Here is a 13,002-nt window from a genome sequence, read left to right as displayed (position 1 = left end):
TGCCGGGCCTCCTGTTTTCTTTTTAAAGGGACGACGTGGAAAAAACTTCAAGGAGCAGGTGACGTCGTGCGAAGACGGCGTTCGATCTGTTAATGCCAAAGTTAAGGCGAGACACTGCAGGTGAATAGGGAAAAAATGTATATTTACAGATATCAATTTGAAACTTTTGCTGTCGATCACTGGCATAAATGTGAGAAGAAAATACATTGCAAGTTTTCTGTCATTTTATCTTTTCATATAAGAACAAGGTGTTTTATGCCTAAAAATGCCCCAAATTTCCCATCTTTTTGGCGACGAAATCTGAATAATGGATAGAGCTACATTCAAATTTATGGTTTCATTTTATTGATGAATGAGTTACCAAGACTTTTTCAGAGGGGATTTGGGATTTCTTGTTTAGTTTTAAAATAAGCTGTTTTTTAGTGGAAAAATTTGTAAAAATTAAATTCTCGCCTTATTTGTTGACATTCAAAACTCAATAAATGGGGCTTAAGGGATTAAATAGTAAAAAATCCCTCTGAAAAAATCTTCCACATATTGTTCAGTCCAAGGCTGGAAAATTTGAAGTCTTTATGTGCTACTGACGTGGACATAGTGTCGCCACAATGACAGAAAAATGTGTTTTGAGAAAAAGGCCCTTGAAATTGTGTTCTCCCATATAAGTCTATGGGGGAACATTGAATCAGCGCAATATTTAAACATGTTCTTGTGAAGATTAGGCATATTTTCTGTTTCCGGGTGAAAGCTTATATGTTCAGAGACCAATTTGGCCCAAAACCTGAAAACTGAAAAAAAATGAGTTTTGCCTGTAGTGTCTCCCCTTAATGCGGACCTCGTTTGAACTCCTAAGCGCGGTCTATATATACACTTAAAAGAAGCGCAAATCTGCCCACCAGCTGATCCCCGAACATGCCGAGGAAGTGGAGCTGTGAGCGGAATATCCATCCAGACAAGCGGGCTCCTCAGATGTGGCGGTTAAAGTTTATTGGATGGATATAAAAAGCCTGATATGTTTGCTTCGCCGTTCTCTCTCTCTCGCCCCGTACAGACCACTGTCTCCTGGCGCCGACGGGGGAGTGGAGCGAGTGGGGCGTGTGCCAGCGGGACGGGGCCACCTGCGGGTACAGATGGGGCAAGCAGACCAGGACCAGGGGCGCGTCCGACAACCAGACCACCACCTACTGCCCCCTGCAGGCCGAGATGCAGCGGTGCCGGATGAGGAAGAGGTGCGCGGCGGCCAAGCAAGGTAAGGCGAGCACCTGAACACGGAAAGGTATTGAACTAGATCAGTATAAACATCTCAATTTGAGCATAATAATCCACATTTTCGCTGTTTTGACTAGTTAAGAAGTTCTTGGGCATTTGTCCTGGATTATTTCACTTGTTCTGAGACGTTTCTGACTCGTTTCGATACATTTCGTCCTTATTTCAGGTCATTTTCTTTGCCAATGGGGAAAGAAAATTGGTCTTTTCTCATTGGCAATTTTACTTTCTTATTTCAAGCGAGATTTACCCTAGAACTGGTCTGAAATGTCCTCAGACAAGCAAAGGAAACTCGGTCCGATCAGGAAAAGTGTCTAAATTAGTGAAAACCGCTCAAAACAAGAAACATTTCCTCAATTCAAGTCATTGAAATTTGACAAAGAAATGACAAAAAAAATACCAAAAAAATGACAAAAAATTGACAAAAATAATCCAAAAATGTGACAAAAATTTGATAAAAATGTGACAAAAAAATGACAAAAATGTGACAAAAAATGACTAAAAAATGACTAAAAAATGACAAAAAATGACAAAAAATTGATTAAAAAAATGACAAAATGTGACAAAAAATTGACAAAAAATTGACAAAAAATTGGCAAAAAATTGACAAAAAAACGACAAAAAAATGACAAAAAAATGACTAAAAATGACTAAAAAAATACAAAAAAATGACAAAACGTTAAGAAGTTGTTGGGCATTTGTCCTGGATTATTTCACTTGTTCTGAGATGTTTCTGACTCGTTTCGATACATTTCGTCCTTATTTCAGGTCATTTTCTTTGCCAATGGGGAAAGAAAATTGGTCTTATCTCATTGGCAATTTTACTTTCTTATTTCAAGCGAGATTTACCTTAGAACTGGTCTGAAATGTCCTCAAACAAGCAAAGTAAACTTGGTCCGATCAGGAAAAGTGTCTAAATGAGTGAAAACCGCTCAAAACAAGAAACATTTCCTCAATTCAAGTCATTTAAGACAATGCTTGATATTTACTTTTTGTGGTGAGGATAGAGACACAGAATGTTGAAGTTTGTTTTGTGACGGCGGCCGAAACGAAATGTCCAGTTCAGTATCTTTAGATTTCCACTGTTTCGTGGAGAGTATGAAAACTATATGTTTTTGGAAACCTTGTGATATAAGCAATGAGGAAAAACAATGTTTCTTGCCCGGCCTGCCAAACTACCTGCTTTTTCATAGACATTTCAAAGATATATATAGTCTGGGAGCAGCATGATCTCAACGATTTCCTGGTGGGCGTGATTGACAGACGGCATCAACCAATCAGAGCGACGCTAGATACGTCGCAGCGACAAGCGGCAGAAAAGCCTTTCCGAAAACGTCCTTATTTACGAGGAGCTGTTTCTTGCTGCTTTCACAAGTATCTTACAAAAACAGGTAGATCCTTGACGTTTTTGCTACATAAAAGTAGTTAAAGTGCACCTAAACGGGCGTGGCAGGGCCTTTCCCCACCCACAAACTAAAGTCAAAAAGTGCTGAGAAAGGGGTGGTCTCGGAGGCTTTGGGGGAGACGAGGGGGGTGAGTGTGTGGGCGGGGTCTGCTCTGTTGACAGTCTCAGACCACGCCCCTCGATCTGACAGGACTGACAGACGGCTGTTACTGTCACGACTGTGCGCAAGGTTTATTTTTTCGTAGGAGAGTTGGTGCATCTCATGACTTGTGATTGCTTGATGTAGCAACTAGTGATGCGGGTCAGGGGTTTATTTAACCCGCGGGTCCCGCATTTGGAGCAGGTTCTAACCCGCCCCAGCCCGCCCCGCAACGTTGTTCTATTTTTACAGCCCGCCCCGCCCCGCACCCGCAACCATTAAATATTACGCGTTACAAATATGATCCGTATGAACAGTACCGGCGTGTCATCGCGCTCTCTCTCTCTCCCTCTGAAGAGCGCTGGGCAAGAGGGAGAGAGGAAGAGCAGAGGTCGGCCTAACGTGAAGTGGCACATACTGTGGAAAACAGGAGACATGAGCTCCACAAAAGCGTTCTCTGGATCACAAGCTGCAAAACGCTGCTTGTGTTATGATAATCCGACGTATATTAACGCCAAAAACCTGCTGTAAAGACGACGGTGGAACCCGCAACCCGCGCATCACTAGTAGCAACTATCCTACGAAAAAAAACAAAAAAGATGGCCGCTGGTAGATACTCGCTCGCTGTCAGTGACTGTGAACAGAGAGAGAGCATCGTACAGTAGCTTTTCTAAGGGATTTATTCCTCTACACCTCAGCCGAAGTGTGAGCATCGCAGGGGCGCCATCTACTGGTTTGACTGCGCGACGCGTGTCCTGGTTGCTACGTGACGGAGGCGGAGGAGTGTGTGGGCGGGGCCACAGAGGCGTGTGTGGGCGGGGCCACAGAGGCGTGTGTGGGCGGGGCCACAGAGGCAGAACTGATGACGTTTTCTGGACGCCGTGGACACACTCTCCTCCAACCACATAATATCAAATGCAGTTGCTGCGTGAAACCAGTAGGGGCGCTAACCCTGCGGTTTTAGACACAAAAGTGAGATTTTGAACAAGTTTGCACAAAATGTCAACATATTGACTGGGACATGTAGCTAACTCTATTCAACAACCATTTAGACCGTTTATCAGCAAAAATTGATTTGGTGATTAGTTGCTCTTTAAAAAAGGCTGGAGACGCTTGATTTAGAGCATGTGGTTCCCAGACTAGGGGGCAGGCTCCCGAAGGTCAGGGTGCCCAAACGTTTGAGGCCACAAACTGCAAAATGACGACACAAACCACCTGGGAAACCCCACTGTAAATGCAGGGCTGGGACGATACACTTTTGTCACGATCTGATACGTATCACGATACTCAGGGGCCGATCGATACGTATCACAATACAGTAAGTAATTATGAGGAGTATTGTGTTTATCGTAAAACCTGAAAACAGTCATGTGAACAAAGTTTAGTAAAGAAAAACACAAAATGGGACAAAGTGCTGTGTAACTGTTTAAAACAAAGGAGTACAGGACAAAACTGCCTCCAAACACAAGTATTGAAAGTATTACCTGATAAAGCATCGATACTTGGTATTACAGCACAAAGCAATGCGATCCGATAATTTGTCCCAGCCGTGGTAAAATGAAATGGCTGCAAAGCGTTGAAGGTTTTGTATATTTGACCTCGATTTATCCGCTGTTTCCAATTTAGCATGACAGTAGTATCTGAAAGATTCTCTTGAAATGATCTTGGCCTTTTCTTTCTTCCAGCCTGGGCAGGAGGGGATTATTGGTTTCATATTTTTGTGCAGCTGAGCGATTATTATTAAACTTTTTTTTTTTAAGATATTGCTCCTAGTGTGCTATGATTGTTATACTGTGGCTCTTAAAGGGGGGGTATTATGCAAAATGGACTTATTCAAGCTTCCCTAATGTTATTATGTCACTCCCTCATTAAAAACATGGCTGAAGTGTTGCCTTGGCACATTCACGTATTTCTGAGTAATCTGTACAAACTCTGATGGCGGCCATTTTAGGGATAGGTTTGCCTGAGTCCTCCTAGGAACGCCCCCACCTCCTGGAGACGCCTCCGAGCTTTCGTCACCAGCCGAGTAACCAACCACTGCTCCTCAGCAGAACCCCCTCCCCACTGATGCCACAGACAGCGTGTGGAGGGGGCGTGTCTAAAGGCTCAGAGGTTCTTAAAGAGACAGAGGCCGATTTCAAGACATTCACTACAGCCATTAAGCCCCTTAACTCCCACCTGAGCCGAGCACATTTTCTCCAGCTTTACCCCAATCCAAAAGCTTCTGGAAAAAAAAGGTGTGAAAATAGCAACAAAACTGAGACGATGAAACAATGAAAAATTGACCAAAAAATGACAAAAATGTGACAAAATGTGACAAAAAAATTAAACAAAAATATGATAAAAATTCTACAAAAAAATGACCAAAAAATTGACGAAAAAATGAAACAAAAAAAGAAAATGGACAAAAATATTACAAAAATATGCTAAAAAATGGACAAAAAAATGACAAAAAAGTTACAAAAATGAGTTGAATACCTAACAAAAAAAATGATGGAAAAAAAATCTGATGACGTGAGGAAAAACATCCTCTCGGTTCAGGCGGGAGTTCTTAAAGAGACAGAGGCCTATTTCAAGACATTCACTACAGCCATTAAGCTCCTTAACTCCCACCTGAACCGAGCACATTTTCTCCAGCTTTACCCCAATCCAAAAGCTTCTGGAAAAAAGATGTGAAAATTAGCAACAAAACTGAGACGATTAAACAATGATGGAAATGTGACAAAAAAGTGAGAAAAAATTGACAAAAAAATGACAAAAATGTGACAAAAAAATTATACAAAAATATGATAAAAATTCTACAAAAAAAGACCAAAAATGTGATAAAAAATTGATGAAAAAATGACAAAAAAAAATCACAAAAAAGTTACAAAAATTAGTTGAATACCTAACAAAAAAAATGATGGAAAAAAATCTGATGACGTGAAGAAAAAGATCCTCTCGGTTCAGGCGGGAGTTCTTAAAGAGACAGAGGCCTATTTCAAGACATTCACTACAGCCATTAAGCCCCTTAACTCCCACCTGAACCGAGCACATTTTCTCCAGCTTTACCCCAATCCAAAAGCTTCTGGAAAAAAGGTGTGAAAATAGCAACAAAACTGAGACGAAAACATGGATGAAAATGTGACAAAAGTGAGAAAAAATTACGAAAAAGTGACGAAAAATGGACAAAAAAATGACAAAAATGGACAAAGATTTGACAAAAAAGTGAGAAAAATTTGACGAAAAATTGAGAAAAAATTGACGAAAAAGTGATAAGAAATTTGACAAAGAAATGCGAATAATTTGACGAAAAAGTGACAAAAAAGTGACAAAAAAAATTGACAAAAACAAAAAAATTGAACGAAAAAGTCACGAAAATTTTACAAAAATGAGATGAAAAAAATGACAAAAAAATGACAAAAAATTACGAAAAAATTACCAAAATGTGACGAAAAAAATAACAAAAAATGACCCAAAAAAATGACAAAAAATGCGACCAAAAAAAAATGACAAAAAAAACTAAACAAAAAAGTAACAAAAATGAGACGACTGCCCAACAAAAAAAAGTGATGGAAAAAAATCTGATGACGTGAGGAAAAAGATCAATTTAGTTTTGTAGGTCTTAGCTTTAAAATGAGGTGTTACGCTGGCCTACAGGATTTGGGTAAAGCTGAACTGGAGAAAATTCAGGCGGGAGTTAAGAGGTTAAAAGATATTACTACTAGCATGCTATGATTTTTATACTGTGGCTCTTAATCCTCTTTCCACTGCTAATGCTATGATGTTTCTTTCTTCAGTGTTAGCAGTTTTTTTTTGCACAGCCTTGATTCGATTTGTTGCTTAATCCACGGTGGCATCAAAACAAACTGTTGTGTGTTTCTAATGAGCGCAGCCTGACAAAACCAATCAGGGGCTTTATTTTTCCAGGCTTTTGTTCCTGCCAACATGTGTGCAGCGCGGCTCTGCGCTGACACACGCTGCAGATTTATAATGCCAAGTGTGCCCCATAAAAACATTCCAACATGTGCTACTTCCAATTAACACTTGTAAAGGCCCGCTTTAACGGGTTTGCTCGGATTCAAACCCAGAGGATTTTTAGAGCTCAGAGAAACGAGCTTCTTTCTGGCTTTTTCATATTAAAAAAATGTAACGCTTGTTTTTTGAAACGTATGTGAAAGAAGGACTAAGGCACGATAAAGCCTTTAAACATTTAATAAATATCTAACTTTTTAAAATTGGAAACATGTGTGAAGAATAGACTGTAAGGAGTGAGAGACTGGGCAGGAAGTAGAGTAAACGATACAATGAAGCAGTGAAAACAAGCTTTCATTATTAGCTTGTAAATCAATAGCACGGCTCAGATCGGAGTGATTCTGTGATTTAAAAGTGTGAATGGGACACGTTCTCTTTCTCTCGTGACACGGACAATGTTTAACTCACAGTGGAACAAAGTTTATACAAAGTTTAAAGCAGAACTCGGTAACTCGTGCCCCTAGAGGCCATAAGCGCCACTGCAGGTGTCGTAGCATGTTGTGTTCTTCACTCATGAATTGTCCGTGAGAGTAAATACTGCGCTGACAGAAAAGACAGAGAGAGAGCGAGGGATATTGTTCATCCAATTGCACAATGGAGATCATTTTTTTCACTCAATCTTGGCTGTAAATACTGTTTAAGGCGAGACACTGCAGGTGAATAGGGAGAAAATGTATATTTACAGATATCAATTTGAAACGTTTGCTGTCGATCACTGGTATAAATGTGAGAAGAAAATACATTGCAAGTTTTCTGTCATTTTATCTTTTCATATAAGAACAAGGTGTTTTATGCCTAAAAATGCCCCAAATTCTTTTTGGCGACGAAATCTGAATAATGGATAGAGCAACATTCAAATTTATTGTTTCATTTTATTGATGAATGAGTTACCAAGACTTTTTCAGAGGGGATTCAGGATTTCTTGTTTAGTTTTAAAATAAGCTGTTTTTTAGTGGAAAATGTGTAAAAAAATAATTTTCGCCTTATTTTCTGACATTCAAAACTCAATAAATGGGGCTTAAGGGATTAAATAATAAAAAATCCCTCTGAAAAAATCTTCCAAATATTGTTCAGTCCAAGGCTGGAAAATGTGAAGTCTTTAGGTCCGACTGACGTGGACATAGCGTCGCCACAATGACAGAAAAATGTGTTTTGAGAAAAAGGCCCTTGAAATTGCGTTCTCCCATATAAGTCTATGGGGGAACATTGAACCAGCGCAATATTTAAACATGTTTTTGTGAAGATTAGGCATATTTTCTGTTTCCGGGTGAAAGCTTGTATGTTCAGAGACAGATTTGGCCCAAAACCTGAAAACTGAAAAAAATTGAGTTTTGCCTGTAGTGTCTCCCCTTAAGTGGCGCTAGTCCACAATTAGCTTTGCCCGTTAGAAGAAGAAGAAGATCTTTATTTATATAGCGCCTTTCACAGACATGGTCACAAAGCGCTTTACATGAGACACTTGTACAGTCACTCCATACTCAGTGGTGTAAACTACGTTTGTAGCTTCAGTTTCCCCTGGGGGAGACTGTCAGAAGCGCTTTCGCGACTGCACACGTCTGCGCCAACGGTCCCTCTGACACCACCATACATTCACTCACACACATCATTCATCCTGGCCTATTGTGCATGTTTTTAGTGGTAGGAGAAACCGGAGTGCCCGGAGGAAACCTACGCAGACACGGGGAGAACATGCAAACTCCACACAGAAAGGCCCCGTCCAGGTGGGAATAGAACCCCGACCTTCTAGCTGTGAAGCAAGAGCACTAACCGCTGCGCTGCGTTAGCCTGCTAGCTTCTTCTTTGTAATTCCATTAGTGTGTATTGCGCCTTCAACCCGGAGGCAAGGAATTGTTTTCTGGCCAGACACACCAGGGGGAGATGAAAGACCCCCCAGTCATCCCATTAACACTTGTATTACCCCCAGAGGGACTAAAAGGATTTATTAAGGTAAACAAGTTACTTCTTTTAGAGCTCGAAAATGATGTCGGAAGAACGTGAAGCCACATACAAAGATGAGGAAAGAAAATAGCCCCACGAGCCATACCATTCTGTTTATTGTAAACTGTGTTTTTTGGAGATTATACTGGAGATTATATTTCAAATATAAAGAGAAAGAAGTGTGTATGGCTGGCCAGGCTAGAGAGAAAAGGGAAGAAGAAGTGCTTGATGTAGTCACACTTACGCCTCAGTCGATCTTTTTCCTCACGTCATCAGATTTTTTTTCCATAATTTTTTTGTTGGGTATTTAACTCTTTTTTTTTTACTTTTTTGTCACATTTTTGTCATTTTTTAGTCCATTTTTTGTCATTTTTTGTCATTTTTTGTCATTTTTTTGTCACGTTTTTGTCATTTTTTTGTCACGTTTTTGTAAAAAAAATTGTCACATTTTGTTAGATTTTTGGTCACATTTTGGTCATTTTCTTGTCATTTTTTTGTCAATTTTTTATCACATTTTTGTATTTTTTTTGTCACATTTTTGTCATTTTTTTGGTCATTTTTTTGTCAAATTTTTGTAATTTTTTTCGTCACTTTTTGTCAATGTTTTCTCACTTTTTTCTCACATTTCCATCATTGTTTTCGTCTCAGAATGAGGTAAAGTTACTGTAGGTGCTGCAGATACAGGTGTTTTTTTTTTGGCACTAAATGCTACAATCGGCATAGTATACCATTTGTTTTAATATAGCATGTTATTTGCAGTTATATGTGTTTTTCGTGCTTGACATCGCTGTGTTTGGCCCGCGACTCACAGGCACTTTTTTAATTTTGGCCCTCGGAGACAAAAAGTTTGGGCCCCCCTGCTCTAAGCCCTGCTTTGCACACAAAATGCAAACTGCTGCTGTTGCACCGAGTGAGAGGTCGGGCCAACAGATCGTAGTGTTTTAGCGGTGGAAGAAGTGGCCAAAGAGAAATGCTCAAGAATGTGTGACTGAAGAACTGCACAACTTTGCAACATGGTCCACAAAAATGTCCACTTTGCTGATACTACGTGTTTCTTTGAAGGTTGATGAAAACAAACACATACTTGGAGCTAGCCTGGTTTTAGTTTTTTTTTTTAGTTTAGTTTAGTTTATTTGAGCAATTTCAAGTTCCAAGTTTTTACAAAAGAAAAGAAACACAATAATGCCCAAAAGGGAGTTGGCTGAAGCAAACAATGCTTATTTATGCCGACCCCTTTAAACGTATTTACAAACTTTACAACTGCCGTTCTTTTACATTCCGGTTTGTTCTCTGAGACCAGCTCATTATGGTACAATTAAGGTACAAACATAGGAAATAAGTTTACATAGTCTTTGGTACAGAATAGGAAATAACATAGGAAATAAGTTTATATTGTCTTTGGTACAGAAACAGGTTTGGAATACTGTCTTATAGCACATTCTTAAGTATGGAATGGAACGGTGACAGGTTATTGCTGCCGTCTGATGCTGCCCCATATAGAACCATCATTGCTATATTTATATACACCTGTACATGGACAGTACGTGCATATATAAACATATGGTTTCCTTCTTGTGTGTTTTAAATATTTGTCATCTGTGAGTACATTTCAGTGTGTCCTGGTCTATGCGTTAAAAGAAGCAAGATTTGGGAAGCTGTTGCCAAAAGGGGGCGCCCTTCGAGCACCAGCTCACCTCCCGCTCAACCTGTTCTTCATTGTACATTCGGAGGAGGAGCCTTTGGGTGTCCTGGTCTGTGCATTAAAAGAGCAAGATTTTGGCGACCCTGTACCAGGGTGGTCCCACTCGAGTACCGGTTACCTCTTGCTTGCCCTAATATTTTGCTGTATGTATTTGATATATTTATTTAGGTAGGAGAGTGGAAGGTAACAAGGACGGCCACATGGAAAAGCAGACAAGAGGCGATAACAACTGCAGCCCTGACACTTTCAATTCTTAGTGTATTCTTGAACAAGTAGGTTTTTGCACATACATTTAAAGTGCTTAATAGTCGCACATTCTTTTAGCTTTTCATCCAGTTTATTCCATAAGTTTCATCCGCACATGTCCGAGTAATTCCTTTCGAGAGATGAAACAGTTTGATTCCGCTTCTTTGCGTCGTCCGTTGGCGTTCAAACTCAAACGGCTTCACTCCACAGTGGAAACAACAGGTGGAGTTTAACGAAAAGTCAAATTTCATTGTTCTTCGTTGTTTAGGGAGCAACAATCGTTAAAAAACATTGCGCTGATCCCATGTGTAGCCCCCAGACAGCCCTCTTCAGGGGAGGCGCAATTTAAATTCATGCCTGCGCGTAAAAATCGCGACTAATAGCTAAATTTGTTTGGAGTTCTAAAACGGTTTCCATGCTTGTGGTCGGGAGCGGACGCCTTGTTGTGCAAACGTTTTTGAGTCGTGAATGTTTTTTGGCAAAAGCTCCGCTCCGAAAAACCGGCAACTCTCCAAAAGCCGGAGCCAAGTTTGGTCTTTGCAGTTCATTCGAAGCCAACGCTGAACTCATAACGATGAAGTCGCAATCGATTCTGACTCGGGCATTTCAAACTTATTAAGACTGGATTATTAGGCATTTTTCAAAAGGTTTTTCTTGAGAGTTCAGGCTGTGGCCGTAATTGAAAACACACGATTGAATGCAGCAAAATGGAGAAATCCTTAACCAGTTTTGATGTCAAGAAATTCCACAAATAAGTTCCACTGTAGTAACTAATTGTTATCGGAAATGTCTGTTTGATTGAAAAAACCTCTGGATGACTCTGCACTGACACGATGACAAAGACAATTTTACTGAATAAATATGAGACGGGCAGACACGCACTTCCCCCATAACAAAGGGTGATGAAGGGCTAAGACGCTCAGAGCCTTACTTTGTGGTGCCAAGCAATAAAATATCTCTGGGAGCTCTCGAACTGTGCATCATTTTTTCACAGAATTAATATGAGTCAGCTGAAACAATTACGTTCGTGTCCGCAAAGAACATCCATTTCTCCTATTTCAGTTTTCACACAGACTTCAGAGTGAATCTGTCAGGATGCGGCTCATGAGCTGGTCACATGAACCGCAGGGGCTGGAACTCAGGCAGCTGATGGAGAACATCCTGTAGATACAGACTCGGCATCTTCGACAACGGGGAAAATAGAATCACAATTTTTCACTCCTTTTAGCCATTTTCTGGTGGAATATGAACTTATTTACAACATAAATAAAGTCAAGTGTAATTCAGGCCCATATGGATATTTTCTCACAGCAGATTGTTCAGTAGAAGTGAAAAAACGGCAGTTGTAGCTAGTGCTAGCTAGCCGTTAGCATTAGCCGGATGCTAACATGAAACATCAAGTTAGCATTGTCCGTTATTCATGTATTTATGGGCTGTTGAACCACTTTGCTCCTCCCCATGTCTTTGTTTCTTTATTTAGTAGAAACTATATTCATAATTCAGCATTTGTTAAAGTAGTTTTTGAAAAATTTGAAAAATTTTAGATTTTTCTCAAAATTGTTTTCCCCTTAACTGTTTTCAAACATGACCATATATGGGCGAGATGCCGTCTGTATCGATATGCAGCATTTCAAAATAAATAGTAATAGCCATATATGAAAACAATTGGTATAACATTTCAATACAATTATTTACAGAGTTGTTCAAACATATTCTGTGAACAGAACTAGTGCTGTATTTTGAAATGCTACTCATAGGATGTACTGCATCAGCTGGCTCAGTTCCAGCCCATGGTGCCTCAGCTTTGTATCTTTTTAAAGTCATGCTGATCCCTGCACTGAAGAGAACCAAAGCCACAACTTTTGAAAGAACCAGTATCGCTGGGTTTCACGTGACATCACAACGTTCTAAAGGCATATAATATTATATAGAGGTAAAATTATTTTGTTTTTGAGGACATTTTCGTCTTGTACAGAGAGATCATGGACCCAGTGACTGATATTAAAGATCATTTTTGTAATTAATACATTTTTGTAAAAGTGTAATGCAGTTCATAGGGAAAACTGGCTCCTGCCCCCACTGGGTCCAGTGACATCATCACATTCTAGAACCTGCAACCCAGCAATTGCTGGGTTGTATCTATTGGTTGTTTTCAGGTTCTAGAATGTGATGATGTCACTGGACCCAGTGCGGGGCAGGAGCCAGTTTTTCCCATTAACAGCATACACTTTCACAAGTCGTATCTAAAAAGAAAATGTATGAATTCCAAAAATGATCATTAATATCATTGATTCG

At 39.9% G+C, this 13,002-nt stretch overlaps 1 protein-coding gene across 1 annotated transcript in view; it reads left to right on the top strand.

Moving 5' to 3' along the window:
* rspo4 (R-spondin 4) overlaps window positions 1–13,002 on the top strand; it is a gene marked incomplete at both ends in the record, with an annotated part of 126,713 nt that overhangs the window by 62,034 nt on the left and 51,677 nt on the right. The window contains one exon of the mRNA XM_079578450.1: window positions 1,049–1,246. Within this exon, the coding sequence (XP_079434576.1) occupies window positions 1,049–1,246 (198 nt within the window). The remainder of the gene's footprint in view (window positions 1–1,048; window positions 1,247–13,002) is intronic.

The sequence above is a fragment of the Gobius niger genome (assembly GCF_951799975.1).
Source record: "Gobius niger genome assembly, chromosome: 20".
Lineage (NCBI taxonomy): Eukaryota > Metazoa > Chordata > Actinopteri > Gobiiformes > Gobiidae > Gobius > Gobius niger.
Note: the sequence above shows the minus strand (reverse complement) of the source record. Positions and strands in the feature narration are given on the sequence as shown.